At 39.7% G+C, this 22,659-nt stretch overlaps 1 protein-coding gene and 1 long non-coding RNA gene across 2 annotated transcripts in view; one reads left to right on the forward strand and one right to left on the reverse strand.

Annotated features, from left to right (window-relative positions):
* LOC103973923 (uncharacterized) overlaps positions 1-12,062 on the forward strand; it is a 31,408-nt gene extending 19,346 nt beyond the window's left edge. The window contains exons 2-5 of the long non-coding RNA XR_010475897.1: positions 10,783-10,928; positions 11,067-11,121; positions 11,364-11,492; positions 11,625-12,062. This is a non-coding gene — a long non-coding RNA (uncharacterized LOC103973923). The remainder of the gene's footprint in view (positions 1-10,782; positions 10,929-11,066; positions 11,122-11,363; positions 11,493-11,624) is intronic.
* Positions 12,063-13,590: 1,528 nt separating this feature from the next.
* On the reverse strand, positions 13,591-15,526 carry LOC103973924 (UDP-glucuronate 4-epimerase 6-like). Its single transcript, XM_009388596.3, has one exon. It carries the CDS (start codon positions 15,323-15,325, stop codon positions 13,928-13,930), a length of 1,398 nt encoding a protein of 465 aa, XP_009386871.2. The 5' UTR covers positions 15,326-15,526; the 3' UTR covers positions 13,591-13,927.
* Between the last annotated feature and the right edge of the window lie 7,133 nt (positions 15,527-22,659).

A 22,659-nucleotide genomic window follows, 5' to 3' on the forward strand; every position in this document is an offset into this window, starting at 1 on the left:
TAACTCTTTACATTTAGTGCAGAATGTTAACAAACAATTGTCATACTCATTTTTCAATTTATCAAATTCACTAGAAAGGAAAATATAATCCTGTTTTAGCAATTTATATTTTTTATCAAATATCTTAAGTTTATCATTCAAATCATGAAATACATTAAGTAATTCATTGTAAGGTAAAAACGTTTTAGTTGAGTCACATCCCACATTGTTAAAAGCCATTAATGCGTAGTTCGCCACTTAATTTTCATTGGTTTGCTCTTCGTCTTCTGATGCACTTGATTCGTCCCAAGTTGCCTTGAGTGCTTTCTTCTTCTTTTGTGCTAGCAGCTTCTTCTTCAGTTGTGGATACTCATTTTTTAAGTATTCTGGCTTTTTGCATTCATAGCAAATTGATTGTGTCCTTTTTGAGTTCGTTTTTATTTTTAGAGTCTTGTTTTACAGGATTTGTTTTGTTTCTTTTTATGAAAATTTTAAATTTTCTTGTGAGGAGTTATATGTCATCATCATCACTTGAGCTTTCACTCGAGTGGTCTTTTTTGGTTCTAAGTGTAATATCCTTCTTGTTTTTTGGAAGGTTATCCTCTTGTTCGTCATGTGCCTTTCAAGTCGTTTTATAGGTCATTAATGATCCCATAAGTTCTTCAAGAAGAAAATTGTTCAAGTCTTTTGCTTCTTGAATTATAGTCACATTTGGATCCCAACTTTTTAGAAGGGATCTTAAAATTTTATTAACCAATTCAAAATTAGTATAACATTTACCAAGGGCTTTCAAACACCATTGACAACATTCGTAAAACGGGTGTATATGTCACCAATGGTTTCACTTGGCTTCATTCTAAATAATTCATTACCATGTACCAAAATATTTATCTTAGATTCTTTTACTTATGCCTTCATGTGTAATTTCAAATGTGTGTCAAATATCATGTGCAGTTTCACATATAGAAACACGATTAAACTCATTTTTGTTTAAAGCACAAAATAAAATGTTCATAGCTATAGTATTTAAAGAAAACGTTTTCTTCTCTGGATCATTTCATTCATTCATTGGTCTAGAGGATTTTTGAAAACCACATTCAACGACATTCATGTTTTTCAATAAGTGTAGTCCGTCGCACTAAATATAGGAGGATGAGTGATAGAGTGACCCTCTTGATTGCCAAAGAAAGTCATTTAATCTCTCTTGGGTGTTAAACCAACCGAGAGAACGTTGCTCTGATACCAACTGTTAGGATCGTAAAGGCACTGAGAGTGGGGGGCGGAGGGGTAGGGGGGTGAATTAGTGCTTTCGAAAAATTTTGGTTTGAAAGTTTGTTCGATGAAACTTGTATCGGAAATATGTTTAACTTATAATGTGAGTAGAGGTAGTGAGCAACTAAATCAGTTAGTAATAAGAATGAAAAGCATAAAGGAAAATGCAAACCAAATTTATAGTAGTTCGGTCGTTCTAACCTATATCCACTCCCGATTCCTCTTCCCTCGAGACCATTGGCTTTCACTACTGATTTTCTTTTTAACGGGCGAAGATCAACTACCCTTGATACAACCTTTTCTCCTTTTCACAAGCTCAGGAGAGAACCTTCACATCTTTCTTTCACAACAAGACCTCACTCCTCCCTTCGAAAGACTTATAAACTCAAGGAGAAAAGATTTAACACTTTAAGAGAGTTTACACATTTAAAATCATAGGTTTTTGTTTCTTTTTCTTGCTATTCTAAGCAAGAATATGTGGGGTATTTATAGGCCCTAAATGGCTTCAAAAATGGAGCCAAAAATTCAAATCTCCCCGTTTTCAGGGTACTGGCGATACCACCGCTTGCCGCCCTGAGCACTGGCGGTACCACCGCTAGTCTGGGCGGTACCATTGCTTGACACTATGTCACGGACAAAGTTCTAAACAGGATGTTTGATGTAGTACTTATGTATGTTCGTGTCTTTTTGCTTATTCATGCTTTGCATAGCATGTAAAGGAACGATCGAAGGCTTAATAGCCCCATTTTAGTTGGGTTTGGTGGCCTTCTTAGGCTTATAAATAAAGGTCGTGTCATGTAGACACTTGTGAGAGATATTCGGTCTGTAGTGGACCATTTTGACCCTTTGTTTGTGTAACCGTTCAGAGCTTGTAAAGTCTGTTTATAATTTGCATTGTCTATGAAGTATTTCCTGGAATGTTTGCTTGTAGATCTCGAGTGAGGGGCTTTCTCTAACCCGTTTTCTCTTTTGTAGGTCCTAAGGGACCATGGGAGGTTTCGGGGAGGCTGACCTTTGCGGATGGACACGCAAGGGTGCCACACGACTTAGGTAAAACCAGCTAAGTCCGTGACAGATGGTATCACAGTGGGACAAGCACTCATAGAAACACTTGGCATGCAAACGTGGGGGACCTAGCGGGGCTGCGTTGAGGGCAGTCAGCACACGCGCGGCCGTTTGGGGGAAAACGGGCATGAAGATGTAGGGAAAAGGAGTCGCTCGGAGGAGCGGGCATCTGAGATTGGCATTCAAAGGAATGGCCAACCCTTCGCGCAAGAGGCACTACGAGAACAAGCAAGCTTGGAAGAATGCGGAGTGCACAAAGGTTGGGATTGCTGAGTTTGAGCTATGGCTCAACGTTGACAACTATACTTGATGGTGCTCAAAGCAAGCGAGATGCTTGGTAAAGGATAAGACCATGCAAGGTGGAATGAGTTGCTCAGCGACCGAAAGAGTTGTGCAAAGCTCACAGAGGTGAGGGGAATTGCTAACTCGAAGAATTCGGTACTCATACATAGGTTTGTATGCGGACGATGGAATGTTCGCGACCATCCTAAGGCGACCGAAACTCGGCGCCATGGAGCATTGAAACTTTCTCTTTTGCATGTGAAGGATACGTCCGTAGGAGGCTGAAGTGTGCAGCGAGTTTAGCATGTTGCTAGGCCTTGAGTGGTGTAGCGGGGGCTGTATTGACGTGGAGTCGCAATCTAGCAAGTGCATTTGTAGGAGGCAGAACAATACCCAGTTTGTTCAGCAAATCAGAGTAGTCCAAGGGGATGGTGGTCTCCGAAACAAAGAGAGATGTTGCTCCAACGGGATAGATATTCAGGAGGGATAAGTCTCGGCTCTCCAAAGGGAGAATCATGTGCAACAGACCGCACATGTTGAGGAGTACCCCAAAAACAACAACTCCACGAAGCTCAATGGACCAAGAGAGCGGTGAGGAGTCGTCGCATGATCTCGCTTGAGAGAATGCATTGGTGGATGCATTGCGAGATCAAGTGGGAGAGCGACCTAATGCAACACAAATGAAGGCACACTTGAAGTCGATATGGAGATCAGACTCAAGGGAGGGCTGACCCGTGGAATGGTGGGCGCGAGGGCCACCATCAACTCAATGCAAAACGAGGAGCGGAGCAACTTGGGTGTAACTTGGCGTAGTACCCAAGCCGCCTGAAGGGAGCCAACATAGAAGATGACACATGGAGCGGAGGCACAGAGCTTTCTTTAGACAGAGGTCAAGGACATGAACTCTTGCAGAGGCAAGAGCAGGATCATGTTGTTCCATGGGTCCTTCATTCTGACGGAGCGGACTCATCTTGCATGGTGCCAAAGACGAAGGGAGCTTCTAGGCACATGCACCTTATCCCGAAGAAGCATTTGATGGAGGAACTAAGACGACTCAACTTGTGAAGGCGAAGTTGGGTTCAAACGGCCTTGGCGCGGGGCAAGAGGATGCGGAGGCGGGTACTCTTGAAGAATATGCCACAGTGTTGCCATTTAAGTTGCCATGAAGGAAGCGGTGCACAGCGGAGATTGTGCTAGTAGGGGCAGAGGCCCAGGATCCAGACAATGGTGCACCATTTTCCGCGAAGTCGATGGACTTCGGGAGCTACTAAGCGACGGACTGTCCTAGAGCGGTGCTTCATCTAGGTGTGACACAAGAGAGGTCGATTGCCAAAGGAGCGAACAAAATCGAAGGTGAAAGACGCCCTGCGATATATTGGCAAAGGCCACACATGTAGGGATCACAATTCGAGTTCATCCCACAAGGATCAGAATGCAATAGAGATGTTACCAGGAGGCGACATGATGCAGCGGATCGTGGTGGAACAGTTCGTGGCAATGTGATACACATGATATAGTCAGATGAAAGCTCCACTTGGGTGAACAACACGACGGCAAGAAGGGCTATGGATTCAAGGATTGAAGGCTATGGTATCGTAGAGGCGGGTCTTCTGTCCGTGCTTCGAATCTTGTATCAGATGAAAGCCTTGGTTATCAGCATATGGGGGCTGTGTTCCACCGAAGGAAAAGTTTGAATGCAAGTACCAGTGAGTCCCATGGGAGGGACTTGATCATGCAGAGGTATGATCGAAGTAGCTGGAGAGTTGGATTGCTCTAGAGCCCATATTCGCTTAAGGGAGCCCGGCAAGTCAGAGGACAAGGTCGAGTAAACGAACGTTGCTACCAAGGAAGCTAAGGAGAACAGAATCCGTGCAAACCGTACAACGTGATGGCAGAGGCGATGCATGGGAGTTGCAGTCTGTCTTTCCATCGACCAAAGGGAGTTGCTTAGAGAGCACAGAGGTGTTGAAGTAGGGGGTTGAAAGGGGCGAGGAAGCGACGACGAGTCTTGGGGGACTTAGCTACCTAAAATTAAGCATCAGTTAGAATGGAGGTGGACTCGGAGGAGTGCCATAGAGACATATCTACTGATCGTGAAGAAAATGGATGCAAATGCGAGTCGACGGATAGTAGGGCCATGGGCAAGGCAGCGCTATGGTATCACAGAGGTGGGACTTCCGTGAAGGTTATTGATCCCTTGCTCTCATGGAGGGAGAGCGCTTGGTCGTGAAAGGGGCCGAGGTATATGCATGCTGCCAACAAATACAGAAAACATATGGAGTTTAATGCAGGTGATTTGGTCTGGATTCATCTAAGGAAGGAGAGGTTTCCACCGGGCAAATTTGGAAAACTAAAACCAAAGGCCGATGGTCCTTTCAAGGTGCTTAAGAGAATTGGCAAAAATGCTTATGAAATTGAGCTATCTGAAGATTACGGAGTATCCCCAATATTTAATGTGGCTGATTTAAGTCCTTTTTATAATCATGTTGATGAATCAAATAAGGACTTGAGGACAAGTCTTTTTCAATCAGGGGAGATTGATACGAGAGTATCTAATTTACTACAATCTGATCATATGAACCTTGATTATGATATGGTATTTTTTTTAAGCTAACAATGATGCCTCATAATCTTTAACTCAGCCCACTCAAATATGATAGCTCATCAGCATATTCCCTGCACAAAGTTAAAGCTGTTTCAAGGTGCTTTTCTTCATGACAAAGGAATGCATTAAAGTAGTTGGTTAGCAGCTGTGAACATGTCTTCATGACCAAGGAATGCATTAAAAGAGTTGGTTAGCAGCTGTAAACACTTAATTTTGAAATTCCCTATACATGAAGGGTTGTTTCATGCACTAGTATTTATTTTGGTGTTTAGGACTTAGAAAGAATTTTAGAAACTGATAATATCTTGGCAGAAGCTCTCTTGGAGAACTCCCTTAAACTCTGTATCTCTTGGATGCGTCCTTGAGTGGTGAGTCTTTTGATTTCTGTTCTATATCCTCATTTATAATCCTTGGGATGGTAAATTTCTATATCCCTTTGTGATTTTAACTTGGTGGTGAACTATTTTTCGATCTTCTTTTATTTTTATCGTGAGTTCATGTTTTTTCTATTCAAAACACTCATTCCAGCAAATATAACTGTACTGCGACTTTTATTCAAGAGTTCGTTCTTTGTATACTGTGACATTTTCTATCTGAGAAACTATTGCATCGGTTTTCTTTCGAAATTCATTTTGCATTTTACCCTCCCCGGTATCAGAGCTTTCTTCAATCTATTCGAGATCAATTACATCTTATTCAAAAGGATATTGATTCTTCTCCTCTAGACAAAAGTCGCCACAAACATGAACAGACTCTTACAACCAAACTATATGATCTCCTTGAAACTAAAGAGTCTATACTATGAAATCTAGGGACCTTTGGCTAAATCTCAGGGATGCCAATATCCCTTATTTCTTTTGATCTCTTTGCCCTTGCAGGAACCGAAAATCAATCTTATCTTTGGTGGACTCTAGCAGTCACTTGATCTAGGGAGAGCAACTTCATGAAGAGGCGATCAAGTTCTATGAAAACCTCCTCGCCCCTCATATGCCATAAGGTTTTCTCAGCTAGTGCTGACTAGAAAACTTACTTTTGACTCGAAGTGTGCCTGTGACAGCATATTTTGGGGAAGGAAATTTAAGATGACATCCTCAACACAAATCTGGATAAGGCCTCTGGAGTCGATGGTTTTAATTCCCGCTTCTACATTTCTTGTTAGCATATTATTACGAGCGATGTTGCTACTACGAAAGGATTTCTTTAGCAATGGAAAGATGCTTGGAGGTAAACATCACCTACCTTACTCTTGTTTCCAAGAAGATGAATCCCCAGCCTTCTGCTGATTTTAGACCCCTTTTTATATACAAAGTACTCTATCAGTTTATTTTGAGATTATATTGAATAGGCTTGTTAAGGTGCTTCATGACATTATCGATGCACTTTCTTGAAAGGTCAGTTTATTCATGAAAATATAACTTTGTGTCACGAAACCGTGCACAATTATCATCTCAACAAAGGTCCTCCGAGAATAGGTTTAAAAATCGATCTCCACAAGGCTTACGAGTTGGTTAGATGGGATTTTCTCCTACATTCACTAGAACTTCGTGAATTCCCAACACAGTTCATCAATTGGGTTTGGGCATGCATCATAAATACAACTTTCACCATTAACTTAAATGGTGCTAATGTGAGTTTCTTCAAAGGGACCAAGGGCTTTAGACAAGGCAGCCCTATCTCTATGTGATTATTATACAAAATCTTTTCAACTGCATCATCATTGTCATAACCCTCTATCAATTCATCTTATGTCTGCGAATGACTTATTCTTAGTAGCAAATCTCTCATCGGCTGCTTCTATTCATGATATCATACATCAATTTGCTAACGATTCTAGTCTAGAAAACAACACAGGGAAATTCCTTATATTCTTTGCAGGATGTCTGCGGAATACTCAGCAAGATATCTCGAACTTATTGTATGTCTTTTGGTTTTATTTCTACCACATTCTTGGGAGTACCCTTAATTAGTAAAAGATTATCCTTCTCAAATTGTATGCCTCTCATACAGTCCATTGCTAATTAAATTCAAAGTTGGAAGAGTCATCATCTTTCCGATGTTGGCTGTGTTCAATTGATTCAAGCTGCTATTAATAAGAAAATACTATATTGGTGCAACATCTTTCTCCTCCCATATAAACCATTGCATGCAGGTGGACTTGGTATTTGGAACATCCAATCCCTCAACTAAGCCTGCTTACAACAACAAAGCCATAAGTCCTAACTATTTAGGGTCGACTGTATGGATCTTTTGCCGCTATTAAGATATGTAAAAAGTCATATGTTTAGTTAAGTTCAGAGTACTTAAATGTTTATTTATATTTTCTATTAAAGTCTTTTTACTCTTCCTCTACCTCTTCTTGTACCACTAATATTAATTACTTTATCTCTTTTGACTACTGCATCTAAAGGTCTCGTCAACATATGCCTATACCATCTTAAATGATTTTATCTCATTTTATTCTCTATCGAAGCGATACCTAGTTGTTCATGAATAAAAATATATTTTTTTTAATCTTTCCTAATAACTCTACACATCCATCTCAACATTTTCATCTCGATAACACAAATTTTTTGTATATATTTTTTCTTAACTGTCCAACGCTTAGATCCATAAAGCATTGTTGGTCTTACAACTATCGTATAAAATTATTCTTTTAATCTCAAAGGTATCCAATGATCGCACAAGACTCCTGATATCCCTCGCGATTTTAACCATCCTGTTTTTATTATATGAATAATATCTTCATCGTTCTCTTCATCTTATTGAATAACGGATGAAAAATATGGAGACTTCCATTAGGTTATTGACAACTAGCGTAAAACTATATCAATTTCATGAACATGGATCTTCTACTAAGCCTGCTTACAACAAATTATCTGGGTGGTGGCTTTAAAAAAAGACTCTGAGTTGGATGGATTAGAAGCATGTTACAGGTTAGGGTCAAAGCATTACATAATGTCACTCATATTATTGGAGATAGGGAAGACACTTATAATTGGTTTGACCCTCTGAGAGGAGTTTTGAAGCTTACCATTAGAGATCTTATACAATATGAGATATCTTTTAACCCTTTGGCTCGGGTTGCTCATATTCGCAAGGATGGAGTCTGGGAAGTCGACCACCCCATTCCCCGACCCTCGTTCCAATTTGGGACAGTCTTTATAAAGTTCAAGCCTTTCCGAATGCCTAGAAAAACTGTGGTTAGGAAGCCTTCATATTCTGGAAAATTCACCTTAAAATTAGCTTTTGAAGCTTTGGAGGAGCCACGTACCGAGGTTACATGGAGCAAACTTATCTGGTTTAAAGGGCACATACCATAGTTTTTTTTCATCTCATGGCTGGCTTGTTTAAATAGGTTGAGCACCACGGATAGATTGTCTAAATGGAGGATATGCACTAACTCCACCTGTTTCTTATGTGGCCAAAGTGATGAAAGCATCCGGTATCTATTTTTCGAGTGCCCCTTCTCATCATATATTTGGGGATCTATGCTAAGGAATACAACTTGTTCACACACCCCTAGGTTGGGCAGCTGAATTGACATGGATATCCCAACAAATGCCAAATGTTAGTTTTTTGAGCCGGATTAGGAAGCTGGTCTTCACCTTGACCATGTATCATGTGTGGGTTGAGAGATATCATAGATTTAAACTAAATGCTCAGAGATCTCCAAACCTTATTATCTTTGTTATGGTTCATGATGTTACAAGGATATTACAGAGTTGCCTTAGTCATGCCGAAGACAATGTTTCAAATCGGGCCATTGCTAAAAATTGGAACTTGTGCCCCATGTTTAAGACTCCTGAGTACACTTGGCATTGCTGGACCCCCCACCTGTTAGCGTTGTTGTGCTACATACAAATGCCTCCCTATCTGATTCCATGGCTGGATTAGGGGGGGTTTCTGAGATCATGTGGGCATATCAATATTTACTGTGACGGCAGGAACACCCAAAGAAGGTCCCATCCTTCTGCATGAGCTACAAGCTATCCTATTGGGCCTCTCGGTAGCCAGCATCAGGAATATTGAATCCATCCATCTTTAGTCTGATTCCAAAAATTGCAATGGACATCCTGCACAAGAGGTACAAGACTCCATGGAGTTGGATTATCCTTGAGCGAATTGAGTTGATCCTGTTGAGATTTGAGCAAGTGACATTCTCTTTTACCCATGGAGAAGTGAACCAGCCTATTGACTTACTCACCTATATACACGTGAGGAGAAGATACTTCTGCCCCCATCGAGTTTCCGCCTGACCTGCAAAAGTTGATTGAAGCAGATATGCAAGGAAAGGAATACCTTAGACAAGTGTAACAGTGTGCATGGGTACTGAATGATTGTTGTTGCTATATGTTGGTTATGATATTACTATCACTAGAATTGGTATTGTTCTCTGTTGGGGTTGTATTTGATGATCCACACGTCTCTGATGTGGTGAAGGGTGTCTTTTGTACATTGTAACCATCTTCATCTTTAATACACTTCTTGTCTTCTTACAATCATATATATATATATATATATATATATATATATATATATATATATATATATATATATATATATATATATATATCAGTTAGATCGTACCGAACTGGCCGGTTTAGCAAACATTGGTTCGAAGTAGGCCAACCAATTATATTAGTAACTAACAATAGAAGTATAAGCTTGAACAGATGTAGAACTTTCAAGGGTAATGCTTCAAAATATTGTCTTTAATTCAGCTCTTCTTTATTGACTTTTTTCGGCCAAAAACCTGGAGACATCATCGAGGTTTTGTTAATTGGTGTTGTTTGTTGGTCTAAATTTTCTGTAGCATTTTGTTCATAAACAAAATGAGGATTTGACTTTTTATCGATATTCTAGTTAAACATAATATTTTAACTGTATTGGACAATATAATAACAGAGATACATGTAAGTTATATTATGAGTGAGTGAGTTCTGTATATTTCATGGTGCTTAAAGTTCATACTTATTTTTGGAAGAGTTTAGCTGGGTTAAGTGACCATTTATGGATTCATTTCAGAACCTAAAGTTTTGGCAATGGAGGGATCTAGTTTAGGCATTTTAGGATGGTTTAAAGGGATAGAAAAATATGCTGTAGACATTCAATTTATGAGTTGAATTAATTAATAGATCATTCATGTTACATTTTTCAAACTTTTATTGTAAGGGCGTGCAGTTGTTGTATTCCTTGAACTGTGCATGGACTATGTGTATCATTTCATTTGTGTATGCCAAATGCACATAAAACACTGAAGAACTAAATGATTGCATCACACTGCATAAGATGAAGATGTATGTACTTATATATACAAAATATCATTGTCAAGTCAGAATATGATAACTGTTCATTTAATTGCTAAAAGTCAAATTTAGGAACTCTATTTCTATCATAGATCTCTGCTTCTTCCTGCTAAGGTTCATGATTTTATGGCTTTCGGCATCGACTTCTATAGACTTTTTGTTGTTCTTATATTTACTGTCTGCGACTGTGATGTTTTGCTGTCCATTTATGTTTTCATTGGTCTCAACATCTTCATTGTCAAAATTTGCTGATCCATTACTGGCTATATATAGAACCACAGACAAGGCGGACATGGAATTTTGCAGCAAACTTGATGGCTTAATTGGGCAAGGACTTTTCAGTAATGCAATATCAAGTGGACCAAATGCTATGCTTAACTCTGTGCGCTATATGTCATCAACAAGACTTTTCGTTGGAGGTAGGATAAATTCCCATTTTTTCTACAAGATCTAATCTACATACACAATATTTTGTTGTAGTTTTTGGGTGTACATGTTGAAGACATGTTACTGAATTCAGCTTTGTACTCTACTTTTGCTTTTTCCGTGGTCCACAGGTCTCTCCTATGGGACTGATGATCAGTCACTCAGGTTTTGGAAATGTGGTTGAAGGTAAGTAGTGTGGCTCAGCAAATGATTCGTATCTGTTAAAACAATTATTATCAGTTGGATCAACATATTAGTTCCACAATATGGATATTTTTGTTGTAATTGTTATCATAACTTATGTGGCTGCTTTAGTAATGAAACTATTAATCTTTCTACCATGTGGTGAATTAAAAAAACAAAAGATCTAGCACAAAACATCACCTTAAATCTTACTATGAGCCACTCGCTTTGTGTGTTGTCTACAGGCTATCTCATAATTGATGCAGCCAGAGTCATTACTGATAGAGACACTGGAAGGTCGAGAGGATTTGGGTTCGTGAACTTTTGACAATGGTGAATCAGCAAGCAATGCTATGGCTAGCATGGCTGGTCAGGTCTGTCATCGTCTCACAGTATCTTCATCCTCTTTTAGCTGAGACAGTTTTGATAAAAGAATGGACAATCTGGATGTTGAATATTCATCTATAAGCTTTAGTAATATTTGACATTTCACTTTTAATCATCAGGAATAACAAGGCTGGAAGTATCCATGTAAGCTGCTCTAATGATAGTCCCGGTGGTGGGCCTCAAGGTGGTTTCAGTGGTGGTTATGGCAGTGGCTATGTCAAGGTTACGGTGGTGGATCTGCAGAACAGAATGACTTTGAAGGGGATTCCAGCATTTTTCAACGAATATAAGATATAATGCTTGCCATGTAAACAAATATCAGCAGCAATATCCATGATCAAATTCACGTGGCAAGCATTATATCTTGATATTCGTCGAAAAATGCTTCAAATTCCCCTGCTGGAATCCACTTACGTAGTTTAATTTGGACCCTACAACAGTAATTGTGGTTTTTATGGTGCGAAAAACCACAATCAGCATACTTAAAAGATGGATATCCTGTTGTTAGGTGTCATTTGTCACTGGTAAATTTCTTCAAGAGATAATATTGATGGGAATGTATAGTATAGTATAGTAGTCGATATGATGTGAATGAAATCGAAAACCATAATGTGTTGAAGTTGAGCTGGGACAAACGAGAAGATGGTGACTCTCGTTATTTGGTACCGTTCCTCCTAATTGGGTTCACAGCTTGCGGTTGTTTCGACATGACCCTCCCCCGTTACCTGTTCTTGCCCTGCAAGTATCATGGCGACAACTTCGTCATGCCTTACGACGAAGGATTCTGTGTGGATCCTCACTTGGCCACATATGGTGGGCGTGGATGGGTGGTGTGAGGGGGAAGGGGGCACCACAGCGTTTGCGTTGGGCGAAATGGCTCGCCGAGCACATGTGGCCTCGTCAGCCGAACTCCCACTCACTGGGCAAAGTGGTGGCACATCCCTTTCGAGCTCCATCACCCTCACCACCTTCACATCAGATGACAGGCGGAGGTGGAGGTGGGCAGCGGTGCCCACCGTTAAGGTTTGATCTGTCCGTCTCCATTAGTACCCAGATCTTTTTTGACCTGACATTGTGATGATGCGTGACCTAAATGCTTGATCAGATTCTTTTCAACATCTCCCTCCTTTTGCTGGGATGGAGGGAACTAGAGTGAGATAGATCCCCCGGCCGAACAATTAATTACCTGAGGAACTTGTGCTGAGTGGGAGCTGGCTAGTTCTCAACCCGATTAATTTCATATTAAAAATAAATAAAATTAAGATTAATTTATAAATATATGATAAATATATTATTATTAATTTTAATTTAAATATTTTGATTCAATAGTTTGAGTCAAACGAAATTGATAGATTAGTTAAAACATCAAGCTCTGATTATGATATTTAGTATCAGAGTTTAATTAGTATTTAAACATTTAATCTCCCAAGTGAAAAAATTAATGTTACTTATAAGATTAATTTTAATTTAAATATTTTGATTAATCTAAATGATCACAACTGTGATATAAGAATCTCAAGGCATTAAGCTGAGGAAGTTATCGTCTTGACAGAAAAATTTGCTGAGCTCTGCAATGATCTCTGAGAGTGCGGCACTGTGTGAATAATGGGAGGGAAGAAAGGCTACATCAGTTCAGGTATCCAACCCTCAATTCTGATCCGCAATTATAACAAGAAAAGACTGCTACTGCCATCATTTTCTTCCACCATTATTCCAGCTGGTTGAGCAATGATAGTTTATGATAACAAACATTGCTATTAACAACATGATAAGAAGCTTTCGATTCTTCCTTCCTATCATCGAAAACACCCATAATCAACTGAATTGGATCCATCACTCCCTTCTTAATTAGCAATCAAAAAGTGAATGAACGGACAAAGTGAAGTGTGTAATAAAGTCAAGAAACAAAAAACTCTTGTTTGTTAACTCCATGACACCATAGTCAACAAGCACAACCCCACCACGCAAACTGACCTCTCACCGACCACCCCGTTCTCCACACTTCCTCAGGCATGATGATGTACGATGCACTTATATTAACAGATGAGATGCAGCTGTACTGAGAGTGCGAGTAAGAGAGAGAGACACACACACAAATATGGACGCATTGATTACAATTTAAAGTCTGTGTTTGGATTTACATCCCACAGCAAAATCCAAGCGATCTTCACAATTACAGAAGTACTTGGAAAGAAAAAGATAAAGAGGAACCATGACATCATTCTTCTTCAGTCTTGGCGTCTCTTAGCTCTCTTTCTTCCTTTCCGCAGTTCCTTCTGCTTCGGTTTCCAGTCATCATCATCAGCTTCTTCTTCTTCTTTTATTACCATTGCTGATCTGACTGCTGTTGATAGTAATCATAAATGAGAACAAATGTATAATTGGGAAACAGCAAATAGAAGGTACAGTTGGCAATCCCTCCTCAGGCCGACGCCTCTTCCTCGGCCTCCTTTTCCTCCATCTTCTTCATCTTGCTGTGGACATTATTACCCGTCTTTACTCCGTAGTATTCCACATACCACTTCACAAACTTCTTTAGCCCGGTCGCGAGATCGGTCGTCGGCCGGTAGCCGAAGTCTTTCTCGGCCAAGCTCACGTTGGCATGCGTGTAGGGCACGTCGCCGTTCTGCGGCAGCGTCACCACGTTCTTCTTCGCCTTCTTCCCCAGCAGCTCCTCCAGGATCCCTACCATCTTTGCCACAGGCACCGGCGACGTATTGCCGAGGTTGTAGACCCGCAGCTGCGCGGGACCCCGCTTCTTGCTGCCGCTGCCGGTGCTCGGCTTCGCAGTGTCGAGCGCGCCGAGGCAGCCCTTGACGACGTCGTCGATGTAGGTGAAGTCGCGCTGGACGGCGGTGCCGTCCTGCATGCGGAAGAGGGTGATGGGCTTGCCGGAGATGATGTCGTTGGTGAAGGAGAAGTAGGCCATATCGGGGCGGCCCCACGGCCCATAGACGGTGAAGAAGCGGAGGCCGGTGATGGAGAGGCCATAGATGTGGTTGTAAGTGTGCGCGATGGCCTCGCCGGCTTTCTTTGTCGCGGCGTAGAGCGACGCAGGCCGGTCAGTGCGGTGGAGCTCGGAGAAGGGGGTGGCGGTGTTGAGGCCGTAGACGGAGGAAGAGGAAGCCCAGACGACGGCGGGCTGGGGATCGGCGTGCTTGGCGGCGATCTCGAAGAGGGCGACTAGTCCGGCGACGTTGGAGGCCACGTACGACTGGGGATTGCGCATGGCGTAGCGGACGCCGGCCTGGGCGGCGAGGTGGAGGACGTGGGAAAAGGGCACGACGTCGAAGAGCTTGGTGAGGAGCGGGGTGTCGTTGATGTCGGCGTCCAGCACCAGGACGCCATGGCGAGAGAGGAGGGACTGGCGGGCGCGCTTGAGCGAGGGGTCGTAGTACGAGTTGAAGTTGTCAAGCCCGACCACGCCGTCACCGCGCTTCTTCAACGCGAGCGAGCAGTGGGTGCCGACGAAGCCCGCGGCGCCGGTTACGAGGACGGTGAGACCAGAGGGGCTGCGCGGGGTGGCAGATCGGCGCACCTCCCGCTCCCACGCGGCGCCGCCATAGGTGACAGCGGAGGAGAGAAGGCTTCGGTGGTTAGAGTGAGCAACGGAGGAGGCGGCGGCACCGGAGTGGGAGAGGAGGAGCGGAGGGTAGTGGAGCGTAAAGAGGAGGATGAGCACTACGGTGGCGAGGATGGAGGCGCGGAAAAGGAGGTGGGAGGAGGCGGCGATGACCTTGGTACTGTTAATTCGGCGGAGGAGGTAGCCACCGTGGCGCTCTAGCTTGAAGCTCTTGCTCGTGTCCGGCGCAGAAGCCATTTCCTCTCCTCCTCAATCACGCAGCAGTGACCAAATGGCAGCGGTAATGGAGTTCCTCTTTGTGCTGGGCTGAGGAACTGAAGGTGGAGAAGGGGAGTGACGGATATAAAAGGGAGGAGGAAGCCAGTGAGAAAGTGAACGAGTTGAGTGATGACAGAGAAAGTAGAGAGAGAACAGAGACAGGTGGGGTGGAGTGGGGCCTCGAGTGAGGTTGGCATCGGTTGAATCAATGCCACCTGTTGCTTTTCCTTCCTTCTCCAAGCAGTAACAACAGCACAGTAGTTCGCAGAGGCGAAGAGAAATGTGGGCGGTGGTGAAGCGGAAGAGAGAAGAGGGGGTGCGGCGTTCCGAGCTGACAAAAGCGTTCGATGGGGTGCACCGACAGTCGCCATGTCCTGACAGAAGACAAAGCGCTGCATTTGGACCACTGTGACTAAATTGTTGCTAAAACAGACGCATGAGATTACAGACAACAGCTGCATGGAAGATGATGATAGTAACAGGTTGCATAGCAATATATCTTATCGGATAGGGTGACTACTGCCAAGCTCAAATTCTGCGATTGCACACCATTTACTTGTTGTGATAGATAGATTGTACACTCAAGAATGAAGTAGATCCTCGCTATCCTAGCTAGAGAAACAAGTACAACCATCGTCGATCACCTGCGTCTACCAGATGGCATCACATATTCCTGACGATGGAGTCTGCAGTAGGGTTGGTGATTCAAGACCGAAACAAACTGCAGTATTGCTTGTTTTATACATGTATGGGTTGGTGGTAGCCTGGAAATCACATGTGAGTTTGTATAATTATATCGAACTTACATGCCTGTCTCTGCTCTTTGCTTTTAGACGACAGCCTACGAGGAGTAGCACATGCCCTTGGCTTTAACTCGTGGTGGGAGAGTTCTGGACTCTCTGTGTTTCTTTTAGAAGATGGGCTTATGACAGCAGTAAAGTCTGGAACAGGTCACTCACGTTTCCCATGCTGTCATTAATTAGCTCACAGACCACAAGGTAAGGTGCGTCAAGGGTCATCATGGGGAGAGGAAGGATTTGACAGGTCTCATGCATGGGAATCGGGATGGGGCCCCTAATTTTGTTCCTGGTTGATCTTATCTTTCCTAAAGCATATGTTGGACCAAAACTAATTTGTACCCATGTTTACAGGATACAGAAACCATACAGAGTATGGTTTTGCGCATCTCTCTCTCTCTCTCTCAGAGGTATACGTGCATGCATATCTTTCCATATAAGAACACTGTAATAGTCACCAGGTAATTTAGATATGTGCTCTCAGAAGAAGGATCTACCAAGTTGTAGATGCGTGTTGTCTCCAGCGTAGCACGTGTTTGATACCATGGAGACGAAACACCGTCTTCTTCAAACAACACGCGTTTTTCTGCTGTTTCACCACAGAATCACGGACTAGAGCAGTCTGAGCCACTCAAAAGTGACGAGAAGAGAGATGTGCAGGTCTGAAAGCGAAGAAAAAAGGGCACCAGTGGACACTGACTCCTCTTGCAGACTTCCTCCACAGCCGACATTTATAGGCTACAGCGGAGCACAAGTCTGAGTTCTGGTACATATCATTAAGCTGAAAGATGAACATGCACAGCACACTTGGTCTATGTATCAACTGTCGGCAGGGATTTCTATTCATATATGCATTTGATTCGAGATTATTAGGATTTTGCAAAGTGTGGCTTGTTTATTGTGGTCCTGAGAGCCTACATTTTTGCACATTGATTCCTTAATTGTCGGCAGACTGGGAGATCGGTTGGACCAGAGAGAAAATGAAGTGATAAGAACTAGCAATAGCATGGGGGACAATTTCAAACCTGAATCTGGAATGATCCTTGCCTGATATTTTGGTTCTAACTCAGATAGGTCACCAGATTCACACATGTTAATGTGGATAACCTTACGGCACACAGAAATCAGAATCCGTGTTCACGAGTTTGGGTTGGATTCTGATCATTCAACTCTTCTGAAATTTTAAGATTTTGCATCCTATTTAAATATAAATGAAAATTAATCCACTAGTTTACATTGGATCATGTTGAAATCCTATTCAAAAATACTTTTAACTAATATAATAATGGACCATATCACCTTATGAACTGATCCAATCAATTTTGGTTTCTTTAGGATACAAAAAAGTGGGGAGCATTAAAGGAAAAAAGTCCAAAATGACCGGAATTTACCCAATCTTTTTCACTTTTAGAGTGATTAAAGTTTTGTTGGCTATATATATATATATATATATATATATATATATATATGGAGACTTGTGGAAACTAAATCAAGTTGGTTCAAGATAGGAAGGAACCAAGTTGGCTCGTCGTCTTAATTCTAATTCACGATATTGGGGCTACTTCAATCTTATTCACGTTAAATGTAACTTTACAAGTATCTTTTTAGGGAATATGCTGATAATTTTTTAAAAACACAAATGAATAAATAAAATACTTATTAATTATGATCATTAATGAGTTCCTAAGACACGAAATCATAGGTATAATGGTGCGATGATAAGTTTGTGTGAAAGAAAATAATTTAAAATAGTTTAAGACCTATTTCACTATTTTTTTTAGAAATGATATGCACCTAATTGGGTGCATAAAATTATCATCAACTAATACTCTTTTTTCTTTCATATAGTCTAATTTTGATAAATATATGAAATTTAGAGCTTCACCGGGATTGTCAAAAATAGAATAAAGATGGATGATAAAATATAAAGAGAAATAACTTTTATATATGAACAAATACTAGCAGGCTATAACACACAGCAAAATTAAATAGAATCACAATCAAATAGAACACCAAGATTTATATGGAACAAACTAGAGATAATCCACTATAAGAATAATGAATATACAAATCTCAATCTCTTACTCAAAACCCTAGCAACAAACACAAGAGAATAACTGGGATATAAGGACCACGTCACTGTGCACAATATCTAAATTCTCCCCAAGTAATCACAGCAAGAATCTACTGTAGATCTGATCTAACCTAAGATAAGAATACTACTTAGATGATTGAGAACAATGTCCTTGTTTTCTTCTCTTTTTTTTTTTTTTTCTACCCCTTTTTGAATCAAGTTGCTAGCTGTAGTTTTTCTCCTCCCAAAATCATAGCTACAGCATCTCCTAATTTGGATTTAGGGTTTAGAAAAAGGGGGGTGAGCCGTGGACTATTAAAGCCCATCATAAGCTGAAACCTATCGGCTATCAATCTAATAATGGAAACTTCAAATTTCTCGTCCTATGCTCCTCAACATGAATCACTTTGCCTTTGCTTTGAGTTCCACAAGTAAGAGAGCAATGCCTTCTTTCCTTCCCTTACAAGTATTCCCCATCCTCAAGTCCTAAACAAAGCTTATTCACACACTGGGGCGCATATCGAACCCATTCGAGCCAAGCTGGGAGATGGGCATAGGTATGATTTTATTCTTAGCTTGAGCTTTATCCTATTTTTATTATTTTCATTAGATTAACAAACGATTTAGTTGACATAATCATTGGATCCATTGACAGGGATAAAATAGGGTCTGATTCACCATTCTTTTCAATAACATAATTTTAGTTTGATCCCTTTCTAATATTTTATTGCTTTAACATGGAAGAGACATCATATCTCCATGATTACATGCTCACAAAAGTGTTGAACCTTCGCAGCATAACGTTTCATCTTATAAAAACATTTAGAGTTAAATAAAATAAATAATTTCATACTGAATAGTAATAGATAAAAAATAAAGAGAAATAATCATTTAAAATGATATTAACTAACATATGCTAGTGGGATCTATTGATGTCGTAATTAGAAGATGCGAAACTATTAGTAGTACCAGAGATGAAGAAAAAATTAATAAATTCTATAAAAATTTATAAATAAAGATTGAAATATTCTTAATTTATCTAAAGCTGTGGATATTTCTACATAGTCCAATGATTGACAAAAAAAAAAATTTAATATTTTTCACCTCAAATAGTTGGAATGTTGCGGTCTTATTATTATTGTTATTGTTGTCGATAGCATAAATATATCTTTAGATTATTTTTATTTTTGCCGGCCTTTTGAGGCAGTTGTTTCAAAAAGAGCTTCAGAAATTAATGCATCAAACTGAAACAAGAATTCATGCAAGATTTACAAAAATGAAATTTCTAAAATGTGGATATGATTGTTAAGAGACTTGTGTGATCGCTTTAATTAACTACCTAAGTTATATAACTACATGTATGATTAGAATTGTGGGATATCTCTTCTCTGTTGGGGTAAAAAAAATAAAAAGAAACGTATACAGATTTTAATTGAGAAAAGTTATAAATATTTAAATAGTAAAGTTTAAAAATAAAGTTAAAAAGAACTGTACATGCAAAGGGAAACCATATCCCTACGACGAGATGAAATTATATCCTTACGTGCAAGTTTAATTAAGATTTCTACATCGAGATTAATATGATGGTGTCCTAGTGATTTGATTTAACCTCTCTCTCTCTCTCTCTCACTCTCTCTCTCTCTCTCTCTGCGAAATAAGAAGTAAAACTAAATTAAACAATGAAATCAAGGAATAAAATAATAGAAGAGAAATACTTTATTAATACCCATTAAAGTTACTTGGAACTCTATTTTAGATAGCTTAACGAGTGCTCCAAATGTTACATTTAAAGGTCATAGTCCAAAAAAATATCCTTGGATGACGGTAGTTATTACAACTACTCAATTTAATTAAAATAATATTTTTTTTTTTAAATTCCAATCATCGTGCTGTTTTGGCTTATGGAATCAATATAGACGTCATTGGTTATATTAGTGTGGAAAACTTAAAAATACACTCAAAATTTGAGGTTTATCCAACCCAAATTGAATTATGTTGAGCTATTTTATAAGTCAATAATACTAGTGATAGGAGATACATTATCATCTGACACATCACCGTCGTATAGTGCTCGAAGAGGAAAAAGAAAATAAACTTTTATTTAAACGATGAGAAAGGTAATCATAAACTTTATTTTCATCATTTATGATGACAAAGATAATCACAAGCTTTATCATTTATAATAAGATATAAAAACTTACCTCTGACATAAAAAGAGAGGATTTCCTTAAACTATTAATGTCCACACTCATATATATTGGATTATTAGCTTGAGTATTCAAGGAAGTAGGTCAGGAAACCTCTTTCGACCTTAGTTTTCATGTATGTGGTACCTCGTGACCTTAGCATTTTCACATCGGAGATACCTCGAACGGTCCTATGCATCTGGGTCTAAATCGTGTTGGATTGTCTAAAATATTAACGATATTTTTTTCTAAGAGCTAACAACACAACACATGTTTAGATTATAACTATATAGAAACCATAGTTATCGTCTTCTTATGCCTTCCATGAGCCAAAAGAAAAAAACAAAAGGGCATGCAGGAGACCAATTTCTAACGTTTCAAGATCATATAAACGTATGGAGATCTTCAAACCAATGTGGGTTGTTGTATTATCATCTGACGGTCAAGATTCAAAACCTAATCCAAGCGATGAGTTACGTTCTTCTCGTACTGATGCGTATCTATGCTCACAAAATACAACAAAGCCAGCTTGCTCCGATGTCATTTTTATTGCTGGTAAGAACCTAAAATAGGACTAAAACATATCATATTCTACAAATATCATACGTGCATGGTCTAGTAATGCACAGTTATCAAAATCAGATCCGATATCAACGTGTTCAGGTCTCGAGTCATTAGATCAATTGATTAGACCATAAGATCAATAAAAGATTTCATAATATAAAAATTAAATAAACATAAAAAAATATAAAAATATTATAGTTAAAAAGAGGTAGTGACAAGAGAGCAAGAAGCCGAGGGGATGAATACAATAGCTCTTTATTTCTTTCTCATAATACAATATAAAAGATTCTCAAGATATCTCCAATGTCTTTGAAAACAAATGAAGAATTGATGGCATTTTAGTCGCAAACATTTTAATTAATCAATCAAATGAATGATCAATGATCCGATTCTCAATTTTTTTATCTAATCGTCTGATCTATACTACTATAAATATGTTCGAATAATCTTCTCAAGTTGTTTTGTTTTGTCTCAAGAGAATAAATATGATGCAGGGTGAGATCTCAATGGATGTGATAGCAAGGCCATTTTATCACTTGTAATATCCGTCACGTATTTAGGTCAAAAACCCGCTATTCGCGAAGAATCACATTTCTTGATAGTCCCCCGTGGCTGCTTTATCACAGGAGTTATGCTGATGAATGACTTTTGAAATAAGTATGATGATGCATGTGCGAGTCGACGATTCCTCCTATATTAGGTTAAATTATTATTATGGCATGATTATTAGTAGCACAAGACTCATATATCTTATGATGGTTTGTTCAAACACCCACTAACATTAGTGGATGAACAAGCCAATTCTAATTGAGTTTTGCTTCACGATAATAGAAAGCTTTAGTCGGTATAGAAGGATCAAAAAGTAATATAGCTAGAAATGCATAGTTGATACAAGTCAGACTATCCATGTGGTATAAGAGGTTACGGACACCTCTGATAAGACCCTAAAGTCTTATCGTAAAAAAGAAGAAGAGAAAGGGATGATCACTTCGAGGGGATCGACCTCCTAGGGTTTGTCAAAAGACAGAATAGTATTTTTCATAGATTGATTGATTCATTCAAGAAAGGATTACATCACTATTTATAGTGTTCTATCCAAAGTCTATTAGGACTTGAACTCTAATAATAAATAAATATTAAATAAACCTCTACTTGATTCTAACTGAACCAAACTGACTCAATAAACAACTGAACTAAACATACTCGATAAACATTATTTAAAAGCTTAGAAAAATGGTCCTAACAATTCCTCCCTCTTCAAATCAGCCTTGTCCTCAGGCTAAGCAGCATCAATCTTGGGGAGCTTCTCTTTCAGCACTTCAGTCATAGGCTATCTGCAATGCATCACAACCCGTTGATCAAGTAAGTATGGTCTCCACTTTTTAACAGTGTAAGTAATAGGTTGGTCTTTCAGTATAGTAATCATTGCAAAAAACTCCTGACCTTTGCTATCACAAGTTAAAATCCATCCATCAATGATTTTTACTTCGAATATATCACAACCTTCAATATGGTGAGCTAGTTGGGCTATAACTTTCCTGTCCATAAAATTATTAGTACTACCTATATCAATCAAAATAGTGACAGACTGATGCTTCAAAGTTCTTCTGATTTTCATAATTTATGGGTTAGCATAGCCAACCAATGCATGCACTGTATGTGTGATGGCTTCAATATCTTCATCAGGTTCTA

Source organism: Musa acuminata, chromosome BXJ1-1, assembly GCF_036884655.1.
Source record: "Musa acuminata AAA Group cultivar baxijiao chromosome BXJ1-1, Cavendish_Baxijiao_AAA, whole genome shotgun sequence".
Classification (NCBI taxonomy): Eukaryota; Viridiplantae; Streptophyta; class Magnoliopsida; order Zingiberales; family Musaceae; genus Musa; species Musa acuminata.